Here is a 24,489-nt window from a genome sequence, read left to right as displayed (position 1 = left end):
CTGTAAGTACTAATATGTTATATACAAAAAGATATAATTACAATGAGGTTGAGAAATTTATCATCGCTAATTGTAATCTTATTAGCCGTTGACTGAGGGTAACCATAACTAATAATTTAAAAAGTGGAGTAACTAACTTGGCTGGACAAAATTTCTGTGTCACTTAACCAATTACTTTCGCAATAGTTTTGTATACCTCTTCTAATAAATGTAGTGTGTGATGTAATCGTTCTCTTTGTATCAGTTCGACAAAAGGATTGTCAGGTGAATTTGAGTTCCTGTATATAACTATCTGCATGCGATATCTACTTAATTTTCTGTATAATTTATCTCCGTATAATTTTGTTAAACGTTTCATGTAGTATTTTGTCGGTAGATCCATACTGGCAATTCTACATTTAGTATTGCTAAAGCAATAACATATTGCCTATGCACTAGCGGAAAATCAAATCCTATCATCCGGGTTGATGCTCAATTTTCCTAATCTATAGGGTGGCCCAAAAGTAGGTATACAGTACTGTACTGATCAGCCCATTGATTTTTTAAATCAATTCTTATTGTTATCCATCAGGTAGACTTAGTTTATTACAGGGTTGGCTGGTTTAAACCAAAAAACGAAAAATGTTCGTATAAGTGTGTGTTCATAAAATCTTGATGAACACACATTTGTGGGTTATCACGTTTCACTCCAGTGTACAGAGTGGCCCAAAATTAGGTATACAGTCCGACAAAGTATGACAGTTTAAGATAATTTGTTTATTTGCTACTGTTTGTTCCAAGCTTAAGGTAAGAGATTAAGAACAAAAAGAAACTAAGTCACTTCCTGAATGGATAACAATAAGTAAATAATATAAAATGCCATGAGCCGGTCAGTACGGGACAGTATACATACTTTTGGGCCACCTTGTATTATTCGTATTACATTCAGACCTAAATTCTCCATTCATTACTCCAAGAGATTATACTACAAAAGCAACTTTTGTTTTTTTAATAAGTTTATGAATGTTTCTTTTGTGATTTTTTAATTATTTGTTATTATTGTTATGCAATTCGAATCAAAGAAAAGTTCTAAATATTGTTTCGTGTTAATAATGTTTGCTATTAATAAAATACATCGAAATGCCGCACTTTTTTGCGAGGGGGAGGAGGTCATACAAACCCCACGAGAGGCATTTAGTGAAATAAGTATCTTTGGTATCTATTTATGTATAAATGGGTCAGAGTTAAAATAGACCCAAATAATTCTTATCTTTATTCACTTTCCTTACTGATGTGCAAATTAAGTCGTTGTATTTCTTTAACTTGGACTAATAAAAGTCGTAGTGAACTAACTTGGACTAAATTAGTTCTTCTGTACTCTGCAGTGCTTTGAAATTGTCCATATGTAATTCTGTGTAATGGTTTCACTTGTGCAATTGTATCTTTTTGTCCTTCTGAAATGACTCTTTGACAATTGAGGGATAAATTTGGATAAGAGCGTAACTAGCAGTTCTTCAATTTTTCAGGAGAGCAGAAAAACAAACACCCTTATGCAACTAACCAACGTATTCACACACTATTTTTGGAGACAGGCGTTCGCTACTGAGCAGATATTACCTTAACACCACCTAGACATATGCGGACGTTCTCAAACTTGCAGAAAATATGTATCTCATTTTACAGGAAATAGATCGATACGCCCTTATCCAAATTACCCCTTCAATATTAACAAGTATGTAAAGATTAGTACAACGTATTTTTATCAGGAGTCCTTCGTGAGTGATTCGACAGACGTATTTCATTTTTGACCAATTAGTCGAGGTTTCGAGTCCAAATGGAGGACAGTTTCTCTCGGGTGTAAGCCGAGAAGCGGTTTATATTCCGCTTTAAGCTTAGATCCCCTATATGATCCCTTCCAGCATAACCCGGTTGTTGCATAATAACACCATGACACGAAACAAACTTATTTCTGTCCATATGTGATATAAATACATAGGGCAAATTATTTAAACCAAAAAATAAATAAATAAATAAAACCTGGTTTAAACCAAAAAAAAAACTTTTTTTCGATAAAAAACATGGTTTTTGCCAACCCTGGTTTATTATTTATTTACATCTTAAGCTCGGAAGAGCTGAAGCAAATAAACCCATAAACTAGAACGTTATACTTGATCGATGCAGGGGTGTATGCTTACTTTCGGGCCACCCTGTACAACAGACAGTGTGTTCACTGTTAAATCAAATGCTAGTTTACAACTAAGAATAGAATAAGAAGAGGGCTGCAGTGACCTCTAGTGAGTGAGGTGCCTGGTTCGATCCCTGCTCATACCAAATGTGCTTCTTAGCAGACAGATCCATATGCTTGAATTTTCTCGGGGTTCTCCCATTTCAACCCGATTTCTTCAGTCATTTACCATTATAGCTCCCTTAACTTCGGATCATAATAGTGAGGTGTTAATTTAGTTTTCATTTTTCAATAACGAATTACTGTTCGTGTGCAAATGGTAAAAGTGCCCGCGATTGGATGCACATTTTTACTAACGCGAAGTCCAATGGAATTATTTGTTTTTAAACGTATCCATCCATGGTGTCACGAGGAAAATGATTTAAAGTTGGGATATAAACAAATATGCAAACTTTGGGGTCATTTTTCTCGTGCCCTCATTGACTGATAAGATTTAAAATAGATTCTATTAGATTCTGAGTCATCGAGTTAGTATAAAAAGTGCATGCGTGAGCATTTTTTTACCTTTTGGTACGAGCAACAAATTACTTTTTTGTGCAGGTATTGCTGGATCTGGAATATTAGCGCTATAACATAGATTAAATTTATCATTGTTTCAATAATAGACAAAACCAACGCCTGATCTGCCGTTTCATATGAGATCATCTGAAGTCAAGCAGTGTTGAGTTTGGCCAATATTCGAATAGATGACTGTTGAAGAAAGAAAAAGTTCATGTTGGCAGTGCGGAGGTCACTAGTGTTGCCGAACAGACGGGGCAAAGTGACACACACAAAATATATTTTTAGTCTTTTAAAGAACTAACGATCATGCTACTCGTGATAGTGCCTAGGTTTGGATAAATTTCTAATAGCAATTTTTATAGTAAATTGACGACGCTGATTCCAATAGAATTCTTTTTAAACATAAACGTCCATGGTGCACCGAGAAAAGTAATCCTTACTATTATTATTATTATTATTATTATTATTAGTAGTAGTAGTAGTAGTAGTATGAAGGTAAACTTGCATGAGAACCCGAGGAACGTAACGCCATCTGTTCTTCTTGTCGATCATCTGTTGTAATGTAGCTCAATTACAATCCTATTAAACACACATCTTTCTCAGAAATCAAAGTTTTTGACCTGTCACCTGTAAACCTATGAAAATGGGGTTACGTTCCTCTGGTTCTCATGCAGCGATATGATACATATGATGATGAATTTATAGAAGGCAAAATGTCACTTGAAATGCTATAAGAAATGTCCATAGGTAATTATTAGCAATGGCATTTTGTTCGTTTCCACGACACCCATTGCATTATATTATTTATCTGAAAAAAAAAAACATGTTAAAATGGCTTACATGCTTTAATCTTTCTATTCATTGATGTGTTTGAAAGTTGTTAGCGCGTTTCTTATTGCGTGAATGTTAGTTACCAGTTTCGAGAGATTCAACTTCATGTTAAAAGTTATGAAAAGGGCTGCTAACTTGTTTCTAATTAGAGCTTTGGCATCAGTTTTTTTTTGTTGTATGTATGTTACACTGTGTCATATAAGTTAGTATTCCGATAATTTGAGCGTGCAGGATTTGTTTTTTCCCGGTTTCCACTGGTTGGTTTCAAGGTTATTTTGAAGGTGCCTTGCTTGCCATGTTACCGTAACGACAACACTATATTTTCTGAATTACACTTCTTCACTATGAGCTACGAAACAAAAAAGTTCGCGTGATTCCTCAGTCTTTGCAGAGCAATGCGACAGACATCTGTTTGACATGTCGTGACCCAAGATGCTCCCGAGAGTAGCACTGCCTGATACGCTCGTGCCTGACCTTCAGTTGTTCGACTCATATTCTCTTCTGTGTATGGTAATAGAGATCGATCATTATTCACCTGTGCTGCGCAATCTCCATTACTTCCCATAAATTATAAATTTCGTATTCGTCGAAAGTTCTAATCAAGTGACCGACAGAATTTTATATAAAAATATATACTAGGAATTGTAATTTTCGTTATTTGTGTAATTTGAAGAATGAAAAGAAAATACGTTAGCAAATCTCTCTTCCTTGATTAATGTATTAATTCTAACGTTATTAGATGATTGCGATGAGTTCGTTTATATTTTTAAATTGCCAGGTTTCTGATTGCAGCGTGTTCAATGAACTTACTATATTTGCTTATATGTTACAAAATAAATATACAACTACATACCGTCAAATGGGATAACTTCGTCATTCGAAAGTTAAATAAATGACTACAAAACGTTATAATCTGCAGAGATGTTGCAGAATATATGTGCTAATGCTACTATGACACAGAGGAAAAGATGCAAAAGGATTGTTCTTTGTCAAACTATCGAGGCATAATTATGCTGGTAACATTATCGGTTGTGCAGAGGAATCGTCCAATGAAAGTCTTTGTGGTATATGAAAATATGAATACTGCGCGTACAGGGGACCCGATTGGCTTGAGTTTTTCTTATCATAGACGTGGAGTGAAACAAATCCAGGGCTGACCTCTTGAGCCAGGGGTCCTTGGTTTGATCCTAGGCCAGTGTGGACATAATTATTTTGAAGGTGCCTTCCGTTTTCGCCAACATTCTTATTCCACGAATTCTTTCGTAAAGATTAGCATCCAGTAATCATTAGCCTACAGGACATAATTGTGGAACGTAAAAGCTGGAAATTTTAATTTAATTTCTAATAATAGGAATCTTTTAACAAAATGTTTAATAACAACATAGCTTTATTTATGAGAAATGTAGAAAACTACAATTTCCTTCCTCCATTCCCTAACCTGTTATCTATTGTGTGAATTCTTCTTGTACTTAAAATGTATTTTTCAGTAATTCACATGAACACAATTTAAATTTGAGATACTTTCACAAAATTGCACACGAATTATATACATACAATTGATTATTCAAATTAGTTTTCCTCCCTTCATTCAGGGTATGTTGTATACTGTAATTTTCTTTTTCCAGGTTTCCTTATTTAAAAAAAAAAAAATATTTGCAGACCTTGTTAAAATAAAATTACTGTGAAGACTGGGCAGGAGACTAACTCCGTAATTAGTAGGATATGGGGAGCATGGCAAGATTCACAAAAATAATCATCGAATTATTTAAGTAGCAGTTTGCAATCTGATACACTCTAGTACGTGCTCTTCCAACTGTGTAACATTGAATACGGTTAAATTACAGATGCTGATTGTTCTTGGATTTGTTTTTTCATTTTCTTCGATGCGAATTACCCACGTTCGTCATGGCTCACGACTTTCTAGAGTAAGATTCTTCTATAATTTTAAGTTTCTACTTTTTTTCTTTCTGGTTAAAAGTAGTTCTTGGTATATGTACATGTCGCTGAAGCATATTCAGTATTATAATTCTGAGACGTGGAAGTGCCGAGTTATGGAGTTTCTTTGTATTACGTAGCAATAAGTGACTTGCTGCATTCTTGTAGCTTAAGTTAAATATTCAACAGTAACTTTCATTCGTTGATTGAGAGGCTTGTCGGAAATGAAATTCACGGAAATCCCCGTTTTTACGTCCCAGGATTATGCCCCGTAGGCGGAAGAAGACGGATAATTAATGACATTATTATTTTTAGTTTAGTATCCCACAGTTATGCCCTTTAGGCTAAAGGAGTCGGATGATTAATGCAAGTGGATGATTATGAAAGTATTTTTTGTTCTTCCACCGGAATCGAACCCGGGTCCACATGCACCAAAAGGGATACGTTAGCAACTATACCTGCAGGAAAAGTGGAAGTTTAATGAAAGTTACTATTTATGAAACAGTTAATGGAATGAGAATATGGGAGGAAGCAGCAGAACTCCGAGAAAACCCACGGACACAAGATTTTTTTTCCACCACGAACTCACATGACTTAGGATCGAACCAGAAACCTGTCGCACTAGAGGAGATCCTTACTCTAGCATCTCATGAACCATAATATCGAAAATCTAGGTCTCTAGTATTGCCGTTAAAATTACTCGAATATTCTTCATAGTTGGAATAATTTACTTCTGTTTCAATATGCGAACTTTAGTTTTCAATTTTCGTAGTTATTCGCTATTCGAAGAATTGTTCGGATAAGTAATTATCTGAATATTTCTTCGAATGATTGTTCATTATGCGAAGAATTATTGGAACTGAACTATTGTTTAAATAACGAATATATTATGCGAATAGCTAATATTATGCGAGAAATTGTTCGAGTAAATAATATTATACGAATAATTGTTCGAGTAACGAATATTATTCGAACAAACTGGAAATAAATTACACTCGCACAGTAGAGGATTGAAGCCCCGTCCTGTAAGTAGGGTATCATACTGACTACACCACTCCGGCTCTATCTGGAATAAGTAGTTTTACGTTCGGTAATGGAGAAGGACTTGAAAACTGCAGTTCTGTTATCTCTTTGATCATCTCTTTTACCAATCTATAGGATAGGTATTTTATATATATATATATATAATATAATATAATTCTACCTCTTTCTAAAATCTAATTGAAATATAGAGAAAATGAAGGGTTGCATGTTACGTAGAGGAAGAATCGGATTGTGTATATGTGGGCAAGGTATAACTGACTGTATACTAGTATTAAACAAGAAGGCTGGAATGCATGTTTTTATTGGTAAAATGCATTACGCAGCTACCAGTTAAACCCGGGATGCAAATAACCACTCGCCGGGCGAGTGGTTCATCAGTGCGGGCGAGTATTTAATATCATACCGAAGGTAAATAAATGATTTATATTGTGGAATGTGGGCTAGTAGCTTTTTTCTTGGGCTAGTAAAATTTTGTTTATTTGCATCCCTGAGTTAAACTAATCAGCGCCTTTATCTAAAGAACGTCGATACTAAGTTATATCATTGGTAGTCAGTTGATCTGTAGCGTAAGCAAACTGTGTACATAGTTTTATATGTATCTACAGAAGTATTCTTTACAGAGTTATTCATATTTTTCTTTCTCTCTTTCTTTCATGCACTTAGAAAACTACACAATGTGTTCAGTGATATATGTGAAGGCCATTTGGCTCAATTCGTTGTGTTGGAAGTCGTATTTCGCGATTGAAATAAACCTTTTGTCACCAAAGTATAATTTATTTCTAGTCGTCTTAGCTTGTGGAATTTCAACTTCACTTGAGAACAAATAAGTTTAATTTTGTAGAAGGCATTTTCCAGTTTTTAATTTTTTTTTTAAATTAAATATTGTCAAAGGAAGTATACTGAGACTTATATAATCCTTGTCATGCTTTTATTAGCATTATAGAGGTCTGTTATGGCTGAACGGTTAGCGTCGTAGGAGATCGGTTTCGATTCCCGGTAAGAGCTGTTTGGATTACATGTTAATCAGTAGGTTCCGTCTCATATAGTCTCGCTGCTGAAAGGGACGTTAAACTCAATCTCAACTATTAGCATTATAGTGGATCCATCTGTTGTCTGATTGCTTCAAAATAGATAAGTCGAGTAGTGGCTTTGGTTTTTACCTTTAAGGTGAGTGTGAAAGGTGCACCTATTCGTCAATAGATGGCGGCACATTTCTCATATCTTCCCAATGTATTAATAAATATTCACAGTAATTCGGTGAGATTCAAGAGATGGATGTTGAAACTTCTTCTAAAGTCAAACTGAATCAATAACCACATACTGATCTGTGTATTTCTTTGATATTTTGTTTCATTATTGTTGAAACCAGAAACGTAGGCCTACGCAGGAAGTGAGTGGGTCGTGGAGTGTCCGAACCTCCCGAAATCCCGACTGTCTATAAATTTAGTCTAAATTTATGGGTGATTTTACAAATTTTACAGAATATATCGTCGCATTGCATTTGGATCGTCTTGAAAAGCTTTGGACCCCCCTTCCCCCTGTTCCGAAATAAATTCCTGTGTAAGTGCATGATTGAAAGAGTATTATTGTTAGAAATCTGTTATTGCGGTATTAACTAAAAATATTCTTAATCTTGAATGAAACAGAATAATTAGGACAGGGATGCAAATAAGCAACAGAATTTTACTAGCCCAAGAAAAAAGCTACTAGCCCCCATCTCACAATAGAAATCATTTACTTACCTTCGGTATTTTATTAGTAATGTTAAAAACTCACCCACGGGGCGAGTGGTTATTTGCATCCCTGAATTAGAAAGTACACGGGTTATTACTTGAAGATTATTCAATTTGTTTTTGAGTAGAATTTCAACATTCACCTGAATTTGACTAAATTATTAGGAACATGTTCCTCTGTCGAAAAATACACTGAGAGGATAGCAGAACGCGTTCCCATCTATTGGCAATTGAGAAGCCTTTACGCTCAGCTTAAATATTAGGTGTATTTTTATATAGAGTTGTAGAAAAAACTGGCAAATTCTAACCAATCAATCATCTTTCATATAAAGGGAATGCTCTGGTGTGACACCAGAGATGGAGTGGGTCAGTGGGTCAAGTTTTCTGGGTGGGTCATAGTGGGTCACAGTGGGTGGAGGGTCAGAGTGGGTCACGGTGGGTGGTGGGTCAAGTTTTCATTGACCCACGCCAACTCTGTGTGACACAATCGGTAACTCATTGGTAGGTCGCTTACTTCTGGAACTCAGGAAAGTAAATGGTTGTCACAAAAGTAATGACAGTCAATTTTCCCGTTTGAGGAACTGAATTATTATTTTCCAAGGAAGAACCCTGAATTAGACAAAAATGCCAGCCATTACACATGAAATAAATGCTACATAGCCTGACACACAGTATGAACTATGCTATGTATGTATAATACATGATATTAATGAATTATACAATTAATCTGTAAAAGGTGATTCCTCACATCAAGATAAGGAAAAAAGTTCATAAACTTTGGCAAATGTGCATAGTTTCAGGCTGTCCAAGAGCGGGGAATAACTACATTGCAACACGCGTTATTTCGTACTCGAGAATCCATGGAACGACAGTCCATATCAGCGTAAAGGAAGTCACACATACATAAGCTAAAAATGCATATTTCAACAATGCGCAATGAGTGCGCAGTGGACTCCCTACAGGGCGTAGTTTCCAGACATGCTCCTGACAGAAATCTTAGAGATACTCTGATTTATAGATGGGTCTAAAGTACACTTTGATAGCAGCGAATACGTAACTTCGGCGGAAAGTCGGGAGTGTTAGGGACCGTCAGTTTCACAATTTCTCGTTCAGAATAACGCGTGCTGCGATGTATTTTTTCATAGTAGGGGATATTTCACGTTTTTACTCGTATAAGCGTGAAACGATACATCACAGCGTGTTATTAGGTATATACAGTATACAAAATGCGTTTCGAAACTAATAGATTAAAAACACTGCAATTTTGTACGAAGTAAATATCAAAAAGGGGTACAACCACCAGTTCCCTAACTTGTGGGAGGGCAGGGGGCAACTGCCTTCCCAGGGAAGCTCCCCGCCGTTCAAGGGGGCCCACTTTAAAACAATTTTCTTACTCCATCTACGATACGAACATGAAATTATTAGTGAAGCATCAAACAGGTCCACTACATTACATGAACAAAGTAGCACACAAAAGGTAAATAAAACAAAAATGAATCGTGGGACCATTTCAGTATACGTAATGTTCAACATGAATATCTGCGGCCTGTTTCTCCAAATTACTAGTCTTGTCATGTTTTTTTAACTAAAATACTGTGAAGTAGAAATAGTATAATAACAGTAGAAATCATTTCTAAATGGTCATCCTGGTACGTCTTAATTTGTAATTAGTATAATACAATTGTAAAATATTTTACTTTAGAAAGTTTTATACTAGTATTACAAGACTAGTAGTTTTGAGAAATAGGCCCCAGATCACAAAATCTGTTGACACACAATGACTTTTTTAATTTTACGAAAAGTTTACATTTTCACAAGAATTTACTCAGTGAGCCTTAATATACTGCAAACATAGATACCTTGGATGCATGTCGCCCTATACAGGATATCATTTTGAAGGATATATTCTTTTGTTTTATTTGTTATTAACTTTAAGATATGCTGTGCTAAAAACAAAACAAGTATACGTTAAAATTTAATATACGTTTTTAATATTGTAATATTTACTTGTAAGTGCAGGTGTGGATTTATCGAGGATCTTTTTTTCAGATTTTCCTGTGCAAAATTTTAATAAGCAATTCTCTTATCATCTGGTAAATAACTTTCGTGCATTGAGACTATCACTGAAGTTTAAAAAAATTAAATAAAAGGAAGTAATTTTAATATCTCACTGGCAAAGTGGCATTCCTTCACGCATATCCATTAGGCAATAGCAGGTGGAGTTGTAGAGAATTTTATATACTTACCTACAAGTATTGTTCTTCGCTTTGGTTAACCTTTTCACATAATATTGTTGTTTCTTACGTGTTGTGGTTATAGTTTATTCTAATAGTGTTGCCAACCCTCGTGTACAATATATATAAAAGACGTGCAGTTCCCGTAACGTTCTTTGGCTGTAGTTCCGAAGACTAGAATTCACTCTTTTAAAGTAATATTTCTAAAAATTACTTGCGATTAGCGTATATTTCTATAATTGCTCTTATGCTCACAAGAAATCAGATGAGTTAATGCTTAAGATCAAATTCAACATTTCGACTTTTTGGTTTGGTGCAGATTCCTGGTTTATCATCGTCCGAAACTTTGAAATTAATAGTTGAATTAGTTAATAGAAAACTTTGAGAATGTATCGCAACAGGTCGGTTTAATTCCAGAATTAGAAATTTTCTAAAATTACGTTCGTAATTTCTTCGGACAATTTCGAAATAAAATGTAATTATTGCTTCGGGAATGATTACTAATGCTTCGGGAATAGGTTTTCGTTCTAGAATGAGAAACAGAAGAAAAAACACAAAAATAATAAAGATCCATGTGAAACAAAATATATACTTTCGTATAAGTAAAATAACCCATTTTCCTACGTATGGATGTTAGTCATCCGAAAAAAAAAAAAAGTAAATACTTCCATCGTCCATTCAAAATAAAAGTGAAAAGATTTTGTTCTTGTATGACACAGAATTAATGGAAGTCGAAATTATGTAGCTTTCTTAAAAACCAACAATAAAAAAAAAAAAAAGTTTTTTCGTTCTCTAGCTTTTGCGTTTAACGTTCTCGTATAATACACGCAAACAACAAAAAGCTACTGTTCCTTCTTATGTCACAAACTTTCCTCATACCATTTTTGTTTGTCACTAAGCCATAAGAAAAAAGTTTTCATAGCTGCAGAAAGAAGGTATAATTGGTATTTTTCGAGGTTTCATGTAGGTATATTGATACCTCCCATAGTACACTAATTCGAACAGTGAGGAAAGTACGAGACTCATGAGACAAGCCAACTTACTCATACTTTGTTTTCCACTAATCTAAAATCATTTATTGGATTTCATTACAATAAATAGTCATACGGTTAGCTCGCTCGTGGCTGTACGGTTAGTGTACAAGTTTTCGGCACGGAAGATCCGAGTTAGAATCCCAGCGGAAGCTCATGAGGTTCCGATCCCACGTTAAGCTGTAGATTCTAAACTATAGTCCTTCTTCGATTCTAGGTCTACATGGGTAATAGAATTTAGTACTTCGGAAAGTTACATGGAAAATCGGCTCAGTGGCTTTTCCACGTAAGAATCTTCTTTTTTTTTTTTTTTTTGCCAATTTTTTTTTTCTTGCTGAAAGACGAAATTAATCACGATTGAATGAAATACATATATTCAATTTCTAATACAAATTAAAGAATATCAGGTTGTCTAAAAAGAAATGAATATTTTGCGCACAAGATGGCAATATCAGAAGCCCAAATCTCGGAATATGAGTTACAGCGAGTCAGGCCTAATGTCATTCGTCAATTGACAGTTGAAGCTAGTTGATGTTCAGAAAAGTGTCAGAATTCTTGTAATCGGCTGTGAGTTAAGTCGCAGTGAAAATGTGTGAACTTTTCTCCAGACTGCGCTACCTTTTACAATTTTATTTCGATGTAGCTTGGGCACGTGAAAAAATTGATGCTGTTTACAGCAAGGTAAGTTATGAAAAACAGCAGCCAAAAGATGGTTCAGTCGCTTTCGTCCTTAAAATTTCGATGCTCAAAATGCTCCTTGCAGTTGGCGACCAATCATAACTAATAAAAGTCGACCAAGGTTTGCATATAAACAGTCATGGCATCGGAAATAACATAAACATCCATCACCAAATTGTTTTAAACCAGTTGGAGAAAGCTGGCTAGAAAATGAAGCTCGACGCTATGATTAAAAACGTTTACTCAATCAAATTTTCATCTACGAATTAAAAAAATAACGAACTCTAGCCATTTCTGAAGCGGTTGATCACAAGTGATGAAAAGTGAATAACCTACATCAATGTTCGATAAGGACCGTGGGCGAAACTAGAAGCTTCATAGACTAGCAAAGCCCACATTGATGTCCACGAAGGTTATGTTGTTTGGTGGGATTGGAAGGCCATCGTGCATTACGAGCTGCTGCTGCCATGCGGAATTGTAGACTCGGATCTATATTGTCGATAATTAACACAAGTGCATCTAAGAATTCAAAAGAAACAACCGAAACTGGTCAACAGAAAGGGTGTCGTATACCACGCTGACAACGCCTAATTGCATACATCAGTTGAAATATGAGATTATTTCTAAGTTCTAGTTCGGGGTGTATTGCGAAAGGTACAATAATGAAATTCATAAATCAAACTTAAAAAGAATTCTAATACGGTTTAATTTTGAATGTGAATTGTGTGTTTTAGTGAAATGCCTTATGCACTTGGAAAGCGTAGCTCAGATAGATTTCTCTTATATATACCCGATTGACCCCGATGATGATAAATATTCCATTCTGTGCTTCTGATTGTCATTTCAGCTCCAATGCTGATAGGTCTTGATTGGGAGTGTTTATAATCTCGGAGACGAAGTACTGATGGCTAGTAATACTTTACTAGTTCTGTAACGATTATGCCTTACACCCTCCGTTTCGGCGGTTAAACTTGGAAGTGAATACTGTTTAAATCGAAGTTAGATAAACGAAGAGTACAGAACTTTAGTTACGTTCATGATGGCAGCGGACATTGATATTATGTTAACTTCTGAGTATCACTGGATTGCACTCTCTGTAATATTACCTTATATTTTATAGCTATCAGGATCTTTGCTGACGTTGATAATCTAAAAGCTCGTGGACGAGACGTAAAGCCACGTGGAGCAATAAAACTTTTCCTAGTCCGGGTTCTGGAAGTTCCAGAACAAATTTCGGAATTTAGAAAAAAGTATATCTGTGCAGGGTTTTTCAGTTATGTAAGAGAAACTATCATCAGCGCTTAAGACAGATTCACAGGCATGATTGTATAACAGAGTTTACATTGTGATTAAATTCTTGACATACAATTGTTTACAAGTAAACTTAATTCCATATTTTCTTGTTTAATAAACTAAAATGAGAATAAAATTTAACTCGATATAAAATCTAAGTTTAAATGCAAGAAATAAAACCTGAAATGTAAACAATAAAATACTTGAAGTTAATATCTGAACAATAAAAAAAAATGAAGTTCTGAATATGTAAATAAAATTATAATGTCCCATTTTGTAGTAAATTAGAGATGTTGCTGAGCCAAAAATTAAATATTGTGAAGTTCTGTGAAAATTATAAAGTACCAAAAATAATTATCGATGGCAAAAATGCGATAATTGAATGTCATCCATATAAAGAATTCTTTTCATCAAACATTGAGGTTGCCTTTAGAACTTTGTTTGTTTGTTTGTTTGTCTTAACGAATGCTGTATCGTAAACAAATGTGTAAACATAACTGTGTTCTTGAAATGATTTACTTTTTCCTTCACTCAAGCTGTTTGTGCAAACTCGGCAAAAAATTACTAGTAGTCCGATTGCAACTCAACAATATAAAACATTGAAAAGTGTTTCCAATCACTTCATAAAATTCAAAAGCAATCCCACGCACCACCATATAATAATAAATATGATTATGCACTGTTGATTTTATAAATTGATTAGCATTATATGTAGGGATCGTATTTGAATACTGCATAAACATTGAAAAGCACTAATTACTTGAAAATCGATAAAATAAGTACAAAAAGCACAACATTAAACTACTAACTTGAATGTGTAGTTGGTATCAGTGGTAGTATCATTCCAGTCCATTAGAAGATAGGAACATCCCTGTAACCACTTTGTTTGGAAAACAAACTAATCGTAGTATGTACAATCCGCGGCAAAAAACCTGCAACATGAGCATATAAGTTTATTGTGAAACGACGAAGTGTTTTGCTCCAAAATAAGTGTGCACGGGAGGAGGCCGAGGTTTATCCTGGCGTGATTCGTTCCACTTAGACGTTATGTTCATTCCCTGTGCTGTTAGGCGTAGTTTCACAATAAACTTACATCCTCATGTTGCAGGTTTTTTGCCGCGGATTGTACCATTGTTCTCTTCATCGAATGGCATAAGTCTATAGGTAGTGAGAGATATCTGAATAATACAAATGCTCAGTCCAATGCCTAAGATTGAATATGTGTTATTATTGTAAAAATGTATTGCGTTTAATACTTGTTTAAAAAATGTAGGTGTAGAAAAGTTCTTTAAAAATGAGTGAAATGTGGTGTTATTCTAAGTGCTCTGTTTCCTCAACAAATTAAACTTCTATTCACTGTCGAAATTTTTAAACTAAGGTAAATATACTATTAAATGATAGATAAAAAGGTAAATCTATTCCGAGAAAATAGATAAATTATAAAATAATAGTTGCTAATATAGTATATATATATATATATATATATATATATATATATATATATATATATATATATATATATATATATATATATATATATATATATAAAATTTGTGTGTGTGTCGTGTAGAAGATGCAAACATATTGTTATAAGTAAGATGGAATATTATCTGAGTATCCTGTTTTGATATATTTGTTGTCTATAAGACAGTCGCTATCTGTGTAGTCATTGTTTGCCTTAAATATTAACTAAATTGAATAATCATATTCTAGTGCTCGTTTCACGCATATCTAATCTAGTAATGTGTCTATCATGGGAATCATAGATTTGTCATAGGTTCGATACTGTTGAAGTTGTCAGGGATAAAAGTGAGGGGGAACGCGGGGAGACTCCGTCCTCCCACCTCGAAGAAATATGTACGGCGTCCCCCAGTTCCTAAAAAAAAAATACAATGGACAAAAATAGGCAGGGGACGGCGTGACATCATGCCGCTAACTCTCGTCCCCCTACCTTTTCAGATCCACTTTTACCCCTGGTCATAGTTATTAAATACTTAATAGTCTCTATCCTAGGAAATTATTTGTTATAGTAGGGTATATCTTATCTAACTTATTTCAGCGCGCTAAGTTTATTCAGGAGTAAAATATCTATATTTGTGAAAATATATCTTTGTCAAAATCATGAAAAATAATCACTTGAAGTGCAAAAATAGTCTTACCTATTTTATTATTATTATTATTATTATTATTATTATTATTATCAACTGAGAGTTATTAATTTTTTTATTTATTTTATTATTATTATTATTATTATCCTGAGTCGGCGCTTTGCGGCTACACTATAATAAAATCATATTTTAACTATCCCTGCGGAAAATTGGGATTATCATACAATTCTTTGAATTATTTTCTTTGACTCAACAAGCTCTTTTTTTTAATTACCTTTTTTAACGCATACCTACGACTCTGAATAGTGTTAATTCTTGACTAGGCGTCCATATTTATTATTATATGCAATCATTGTCTTAAGCAACATTATGCAGTTAGTCTCAGAATTATATTCAGTCTCATATATTCACATATTCGTAAACTAGTATATTACTGCATTCATTATCATTCACTTGTAGGAGTAAATATCTTATCTAGTAAGTTATAGTAAGATCCGTTGTCTAATCTTGTAATTATTTTTCTCTCTTTTCAGGTAAGTACTTTTCTGCGTCTAGGATTCATTGTCGAATTATATGTATATGTCTGCAGTACGTGAGTACCTCTTAAAACCCATATTTTCTATTATGAAATAATAAAATTAATGTAATAGCATTAATATATATATATATATATATATATATATATATATATATATATATATATATATATATATATATATATATATAAAATATTGGTAGTAAGATCTTAGACATTGCTTAAAGATTCTAAGTTATTAATGGCTTTTTCGACCATTAAAGAAAGTATGTATGTATATGTTAGTTTTTAAAAACCAGTTATGGTTACATTTTTCCTTAACTGTTTTTTGATATAAGTAGTAATTGGAGTAGGCCTATCACCTCAAATAATAGAGCCAGTTATCTTGATTTTAATACTCGAGAAATCACAAATTTATATTTACTTTCTTACAAGATAAATTGCAGAAAGCTTGTAATATCAGCAGTTGTTTGTGATACTATATTTTAATGGAGACTTTCTTCACACAGTGGGGAAAAAATAAATGAATTATCACGTACTGGCTGTAAATTGCTTGTAGGCTATATATATATTGCACACACAAATAATTATTGTAAAACAGCTTTCCGCAAAATTTCGACACAAAAGTTGTGGAACCTGATGATTAACTTGCGAGAGAGACTATCGCAAGTCATATCTGCAAAATGTACGTGATTGGTGAAAGGGGGGAAAATAGCAATTATTTTCTTCCCCCATTGGTTGGAGATCCGGCAAGGAGAGGCAGAAGGTGTACGATTCCACACGTACTGTACCACTTCTTTCTCTCGCGCTTTTCTTATGCTGTGAAAAGTTTGTAAAGTGATAATTTCTCTACATTTGCCATCTGGAGTAAGGCTCCTGCGCTGCCGTTGGAACTAAATTTAGGTCATCGAAAGCAATCATTGTGGGATTAAGGTTTGGACTTAGACAGAACATTATAAATTGTTTTTTCCGTTCTTGAGTTAGAAAAAGCTTATGCGAATGGTATATAACTTCTTATATTTTTGAATGGCGATTAAAAAAAAAAAACTGTTAAAAACTCAAGCTTAGCAACTTCATGTGCATAATGTGGGCTCAGTTTTCAGTTGAATACAATACAGCCTGTAATAATATTTAGAAGTTAATAAAACTGATTTCGTATTTTGTTTTTTCTTCCATTTGTAGAATACAGAGTTTAATAAATTCGGTATTAAGGTTAATTCAACAAAATTGATGTACTAACTGGCAATGTACTTCATAATATGATCATTTTATATTCTAGCTTGCTGTAGTGTTCTGATAACAAATATTACAGATTTATATTTGCTTCAAGTACCACGTATCTTATGTATAAATAAACTTGGAACAAGCTTTTCTGTTTGAGTTAAATTTTAAAATATCTTATTTGAGTTTATTCTATTGTGATTAAGCATGGCCCCTATTTCTTTGTCAATTTGCTTGTTATGTCTCGTTATATTATTTGTTTAATATCTCTTATTTTATTTCAAACATGTGTACTGCATAGATGATCTTGTTTACGATCAAAGAAGGAAATGAATGAAAAATACAGTAGTTTTGCCCATGTTCTTTATAATATTACGTAACATTGTTTTACCTCATGAATCAAATTCCATGACTGTATTTTTTATAGGGGGTAAAAGTAGTGCAAATGAAAAAGTGATTAAAGATGTACACTCATGTCCATAATTATTGTCGCATGTCTATAAATATGTTGTATGTATATAATTGGATAACGAATTCGCCCGGTATTTCTTATAATGTTAGTATGTATATAATCGGCAAAGACATGTATGTGGCAAATTTCATATCAAAAGAGCAGTGAATAAGAACAATAAAACTAAAATAAAACTAACTTGTCATTTACCAACATTTTGTTTTACTCATTCTAATTTTATTTATAATTCTTTTTCTATGAAATTTATCACAAATATACATTTCCTGATTATACACACAGTATCAGTATTAAAAGTACCCTGGAAAATCATTACCAAATTATATTCTTACAAGAAGACAGTTATAGATATGAGGCAATCATTTTAGACATGAGTGTACATTCCATGAAGGGTAAATAACTTCCAGTTGGATTATATATTGTTAGCACATCTCCTATTGCTGTTATTTCTGGCTTTGTAGACTGGAGTTTGCTGTATCGTAATTCAGATAGTTTAATTGCCTCACGATGTTGAGTAAATATTGAAAATTCCATGCTCGTCTGGAAATCAATTATTCGGTCATACGAAAGCACTACGTTAAGTGAAAATAAATGATACTTGCAGTGGGGATGTCATATTCGGAACCCATGTTAAGCTAAGTCCACGTTTGATATAATCTCGATCGAAATCATTGTGGCCACGAGATTAGAGAGAAATGTTTCTTACCTCGCAAAATTTTGTAGAATTTAATCTTGTAGCTATTCTTAGAATTTCCTTGTCTCCAGAAAGCTTTTTCCATCTCGTTTCGTACATTTTTGTTCAAAATGTATGTCGTGATATTTTTCATTTCGTTTACAAATTATCAGATTTCCTCCGCGTACCGGAAGATCCACAATATAAGACAACACTTTAAACAATATGTATTATTGGACTGTATTGTGTAATGGCTTGAATATATTTAAACGTTGACAAATGATCTTCATTGTGTTCATACAATTACTCTATCAATTCATACTTTTTTCCATGTATCAATCAAATAACTTCAGAATAGTGTTTGAGATGTAACAAGTGAGATTAGTGTTGCTCACAAGACTCGTGAAATTTTTTTTCGCAAAAGCGAGACGAGAATTGTCTTGTCTCGAATTTAAAAATCGGTGCGAGCGGTCCCGGGTTCGAAAAAGTGTAAAAACGCTCTTTCAGGCCAGTAATCCTGAATAAGGTTTTCCTCATTCATATCAAGCAAATGCTTGGGTGGTGCCGAACTTATAAGTCCCAGGCCGCTTCCTTCCCCAATCTTTTCTTCCTTTCTTTTCCCCGGATAGTGTCCTCGCCAAGGGATGTCATCCCTCAAAACGCGACGGACTAAATGGTCATAGATGCCGAAAGCCCAGAAATCTAATTCCTAAATCCTAAATCGAATTTAAAAATGTATTTCATTTTCGAGTCCAGAATTTAAACCAAACACCACCACCATTGTATTACATTTTGTCCAGTAAGCTAAAGGATACGGTTGATGAATACGCCTGTTACTGTTTCTGATAATGCAATTAAAGTGAGAAGAAACAGAAGTACTCCGATAAAACTTAGATATTGTATTTACCATAAATACCACATGGTGTGGCCCCCGTGTGAGTGAGATCTTACGTAGAATTGTATTAAAGATGAACATTCCTGCGTTAAGCTGTTGGATAAAAGTGGATCAGAAAAAATAGGGGAACGCATGACGACATGCCATCCCCGTGCCTATCTTTGTTTTTTTTTTATTTAGGAAATGGGTATTTTGAAGTGGGTGGACGACGTCCCCCGCGTTCCCCTCATTTCTACCCCCTGTTTATGCCCTCAAGTGAAGTGTTTTTGCAAAGTGAAGTCGATGCAACGACATTGCGCAAATTTTTCTAAAGATTAGATCGTTGATAATCTAAGTAATTTATGTCTTATTAACGAGGAGCAGAAAGTGCTGAAATTGCGCAAATTTCCGCCGCGACGTTGCCAACAACAGGATTTAAGGAATTGTGTGAAATTTTGCATCGAAATGAAATGTATAAAGCTATTCCTTTATGAGATATATTTTATTGCATTCTAATATTTACAAAGCAACATACTTATTTACAGAAAATTTCATTTTACAGTTTGAATGCTTGAAATTTAAATCCTACAGCTTTTAAAAATGTCATACGTGCCTTCTCATAGTTTCTCTGCGAATTCCTGAACTCAGCATACTTCCTCATGACAAACTCGCTCCTTTTGACTTCTGCTGGTCTTTGGGCCTTTGAAATTCCTTTTAATATGGACGTTATTTTCATGGCAGTTTCCGTTTGGATCTCTAACAAAGCAGAAATCACCGTATGAATATCAGGAGCAGGGAAGTAAAATTGACTATTATAATGTCTGTGAAAAGCTTCTGGTCCATTTGTCGTCCGACGCATCGTGGATGGTATAGACGCCCACATGACAGGTGGATACCTAAAATTAATAAAATAAAAAGATCCTTAGTTCATGCACACAATTATTGACAATTTATATAAAACACTAAAACATTTATAACACTAGATTCAAGAAATATTTATAGTCTTGGTCCGTAATTTGTTTACAACTATCAAAACCTGCATTTTAATCTACGTCTTACATGAAGACAGAAGAAAATTTCACTATAATTAAGTTGCATTGAGAGAAAATACCATATCAGCACAACCATTAATGTTGTGTTCAAACTAGGACAACAGTTTTTGCAGTATTAAGAGTTATTGAAGCATGTGCTACTATAGATGAAATTCAAAAGGAAGCTACTTACTTGCAACCGTCTTCTATGTAGTTTTCTAGGACGTAATCGGAAAATTTATGCCCTGTATCATCCGGCGTCATTGATATTAGTTGAGTAAAGGCATCTGATACTTCTGTTGGATGTAAATATGGCAACCCAAAAAATGCCTTTATCCATGAACCTGTAAGAAAAGCAATAATAATAATAATAATAATAATAATAATAATAATAATAATAATAATAATAATAATAATAATAATAATAATAATTTGTTAGAATAAGCAAGCATTGGGAAAGTAGTGAAATTGATGGATCTTACTGTTGGCTTTATAATTTCTTCATTTCGTACATTATTAGAACAGCAGTTTACTTGCTTTTAAGAATGGTGACTGAATTAAGATTCTTCAGTCAAACAGAATAAGATTCTATTTTCAACTGTATTCTGTATTAATATATAACAAAACAAAGTCCACATGGTATTATTAAATTAATAATAAAGAATAATAGACCATAATAATATCAATAATACCTAGTTCAGATTTTGGATCCATATATGCTTGTCGCAGATCATTGTCGGCTTGAATCCTCCGCCACCATGTTTGTCCCAAATGGAATCTGCAGCCACGAATGTCACAATTTGGAAACACATTCTTGATGGCTTCGTGAGCAGCTGTTTCAAAATCAGCGTAAATGATTTTCAAGTCGAATCTACTGTCTAAGTTTCTTATCATCTTCCACATGGCCACATACGTATTCTTGTCTTTCTTCGGCAAAAATGCAAAACATAGAGGTAGATAATATCCATTTTTATATGCATGTATTGTATATAACTGTGTGAAATGCTTAGGAGCATAAGTGAAAGTTCCATCTGCAAATACTTCTAACCCGCTGAACTCACACAGAAAACTGAAAAGAAAATAAGATTAGTGTCAGAAAAGAAAATAGTAAACAAGACTGTAGTGTCATATCGTTAGGTGAAATGCTATGTTACGATATATTTTGTGAGAATCAAAAAAAAAAAAAAACTATTTTACTATAATTTGGAAATAAGACGGAAAAAGGAACTTTTCTGTTCAAGCAACTACTTCCTATTCTACTTCTTGATGCTGTAAATGAAACTCATTTCAAAGTTAATGGTTATAAATGAAATTATACTTACTCGATATTTTTCTTACACGTGAAAAGAATTATATTAGCTTCATCATCAACAAAGATGAATCTTTCTCCGTCAATTGCTATATCATCCTGCTTCTGAACCATTTGCTGTATAGCCTCTACGGTGTTTCTGGGTAGACGAGGAGTCACCTTTCTTCGATTTTTATAAATAACGTCTCGGCATCTTTTAATTTCTTTATGATCAAGTGTGTCATGATGTTCCAATTTTGAAACTTCCTGCCTTATAATTTTATTTGGCTTCTCGTTCAATTGTTCAGTGGCTCGTCGCTTACAATTCTCTCTAAGAAAATGCCGTTGAACACCATCTTCATCTTCACAATGATTATGAATATCTTTCCTTTCTAAAACTTCACTTGTATTTTCATCCATTGTTATACTAGCATTACAGCTTTTCTTAGTACATCTGAAAGAAAGGAAATAATAATTAAATCGTATCACGTGTTCTAAACTTACTATTTAAAGAAAAATGTATTCACTATTTCACTGGCAAAAATGTTATATCTTCCATCACCTTTTAACAAAGTATAGGTCCAATTGACTGACATAAATACTAATGCAGGCTTACTTATTCACTTACGAAAGTATAGGACAAATTGCCTGGCATAAATATTAAAATAGGGACTAGACACATATTTTAACAAAATATAGACCCAACTGACTGACATGGATATTAATGTAACTTTCCATTACTTAACAAAGTATAGAAGCAACTGAATGGCATAAATATTAATATAGGTTACATCACTTAACAAAATATAGGTCCAACTTCCCGACATTAATACTAATAGTGTGTTACATCTTTTAACAAAGTATATATGGATCCTATTGACTAGCATAAATACTAATATAGGCTTACAGAACTTACTAAAATATAGGTCAAGCTGACTACTGAAAATACTAATGTAGGCTTTGCATAACTTAGCAAGCTATAGGCTTATATACATGCAAAAATTATGTACTACATTAACTTACCTCCAATTTGAGCCTTTTTTTCCTTGGCGAAAGAAACGATACTTAAAGCCTCCCATTAATACACAAGGTACACCTTTTTCTGTTTTCGTCAATGTAAACTCCATTCTGAAAGTTTCACTTATGTTTCTCCAGTTTATTGCTTCCTGTTTATATTACCCTCCTCACTAAAACTTGCGATTAATTCTCGATCCTGATTGGCTCGTTGTGATTCTCGTTCCTCATTGGCTTGTTCTATTATTGGTTTATTATATCCGCAATTCGTTCGGGGTTTTAACAGAACCTGAGGAGGTCTGACATACAGTTGCTGGTGACATTTGGGAGAGTGCACAACGGAGAAGAATAAGCTTTGCAGAGAAGAATTGCTGAGATGCATTGCTTTCCTGAAGAAGGTGTTCCAACCACAACCAACATAGATAACATCAGAGATGCATTAAAACAGCAAAACGTACAGTTCACGAACCTCATTCGTGTCCAAACAAAGGAGGGACCAGCACCCATCTTGAGAATGTTTTCAACATTTGCTCTGGCCATATACGTTGAACACGCTTTGCCGACAGTCGGCTAACGGAAACGCTTTGTTATCTCTCTGGGAGTGAAGCAAATACACAGTAATTAAAGAACTGAGGCCCTTTTCAGGCCCACAAACCAATTTCAGGTCCAAAACCTTTCTAATGTACACTGTCCGGTAAATATCTTCAGGATAAAACAGTTGAGAATGCTCTAAGAGCATTGCCAGAACGAACTTTAAAAGAATGGAGAGATCTAGCGGGAAGGATAGCTGTAATTGTTCCTAGATGTAAAGGTAAATCTTTTTATCCGCACCCTCTTCTCTTTCTCGCAAAAATTAACAAAATATCATCTCTTTATGACTTATAGTTCTCGAGATATGACTGCTTAAATATCTAGAAATTCGAACTTTTTTAGTCAGTATCACGGGAACGGTAAGTCATAGAGAGATGATATCAGTGTTAATCCCTAATAGAACATTAAACATTTTCGTACTGATATTAATTGATGGCCAGTTGCACAGTGGCCACCGGTTACTATTTGCTACCAAAATATTTACCACCCTTTTAGATATTGACCAACACCAATATGACCTCTCTATGACTTACGGTTCCTCAAATAATGCTCCTTAAATCTCTGGAAATCGGCCATTTTTGGCCAATATCATGGGAACGGTAATTCATAGAGAGACGATATTGGTCTTAATCAATACCTAAGAGGATGGTAAACACTTTGGTAGCAATATTAATTGGTGGCCATTGGCCAAACCAGAACTCTTTAAGTTCGTTGAAAACCGCGGCGAGACACAACATTCGACATGCTGCTTTAGAATTCTAACTGCATGTAGGAGGTACACGTAGATATAAGTTGCTGCATCACTCAAGGGGGCGAGCTTTCTTGCCAAGGGGCCCTATTTATCTCTAATACACTGACCACTCATTCTTGTAACAATTTATACGATAATACCTAGGTAATATATAACAAATGTTTCTCACAGCACCTAAGAACAACTAAGACGCAAATGCAAATCTAAGTATCATTTATAGAAAGGTGAAAGGATAGTTATTAAGATATGTGGTAGACACACCTGAAATATGTATACAAGTGCTTGTTTCTGATTGGCCAAAACTGGAAGATATAGACAAATCTTTATTTCTGATTGGTCGAACGTCTGTTCACGATATTTCAAGAGAACTTCTAGAAATATTTATATATATTGTTTATTTTATATATGTTTGTTTTCCTTACAGTATTTC

The 24,489-nt window shown here is 34.1% G+C and overlaps 2 protein-coding genes across 4 annotated transcripts in view; one reads left to right on the top strand and one right to left on the bottom strand.

Annotated features, from left to right (window-relative positions):
• The window catches only part of jvl (javelin-like), a 360,284-nt gene that overhangs the window by 142,161 nt on the left and 193,634 nt on the right, over window positions 1-24,489 (top strand). The gene's annotated exons all lie outside the window — the stretch shown is intronic.
• On the bottom strand, window positions 10,200-22,869 carry LOC145665683 (uncharacterized). The gene is made up of 3 exons (XM_081732848.1): window positions 22,727-22,869; window positions 21,884-22,157; window positions 10,200-10,214 (listed from the first exon to the last, which is right to left on the bottom strand). Exons 1-3 carry the CDS (start codon window positions 22,828-22,830, stop codon window positions 10,200-10,202), a joined length of 393 nt encoding a protein of 130 aa, XP_081588974.1. The 5' UTR covers window positions 22,831-22,869.

This window comes from Thermobia domestica, chromosome 1 (assembly GCF_964235325.1).
Source record: "Thermobia domestica chromosome 1, izTheDome1.hap1.1, whole genome shotgun sequence".
Lineage (NCBI taxonomy): Eukaryota > Metazoa > Arthropoda > Insecta > Zygentoma > Lepismatidae > Thermobia > Thermobia domestica.
Note: the sequence above shows the minus strand (reverse complement) of the source record. Positions and strands in the feature narration are given on the sequence as shown.

What these genes read in the sequence shown, in the direction of transcription:
- LOC145665683 (XM_081732848.1), bottom strand. Translation starts at nt 22,830, where the DNA reads ATGGAGTTTACATTGACGAAAACAGAAAAAGGTGTACCTTGTGTATTA. An exon ending in AAAAAAGGCTCAAATTGGAG is followed by an intron (nt 22,158 to 22,726) that starts GTAAGTTAATGT and finishes CCTTTCTTTCAG; the next exon opens with ATGTACTAAGAAAAGCTGTA.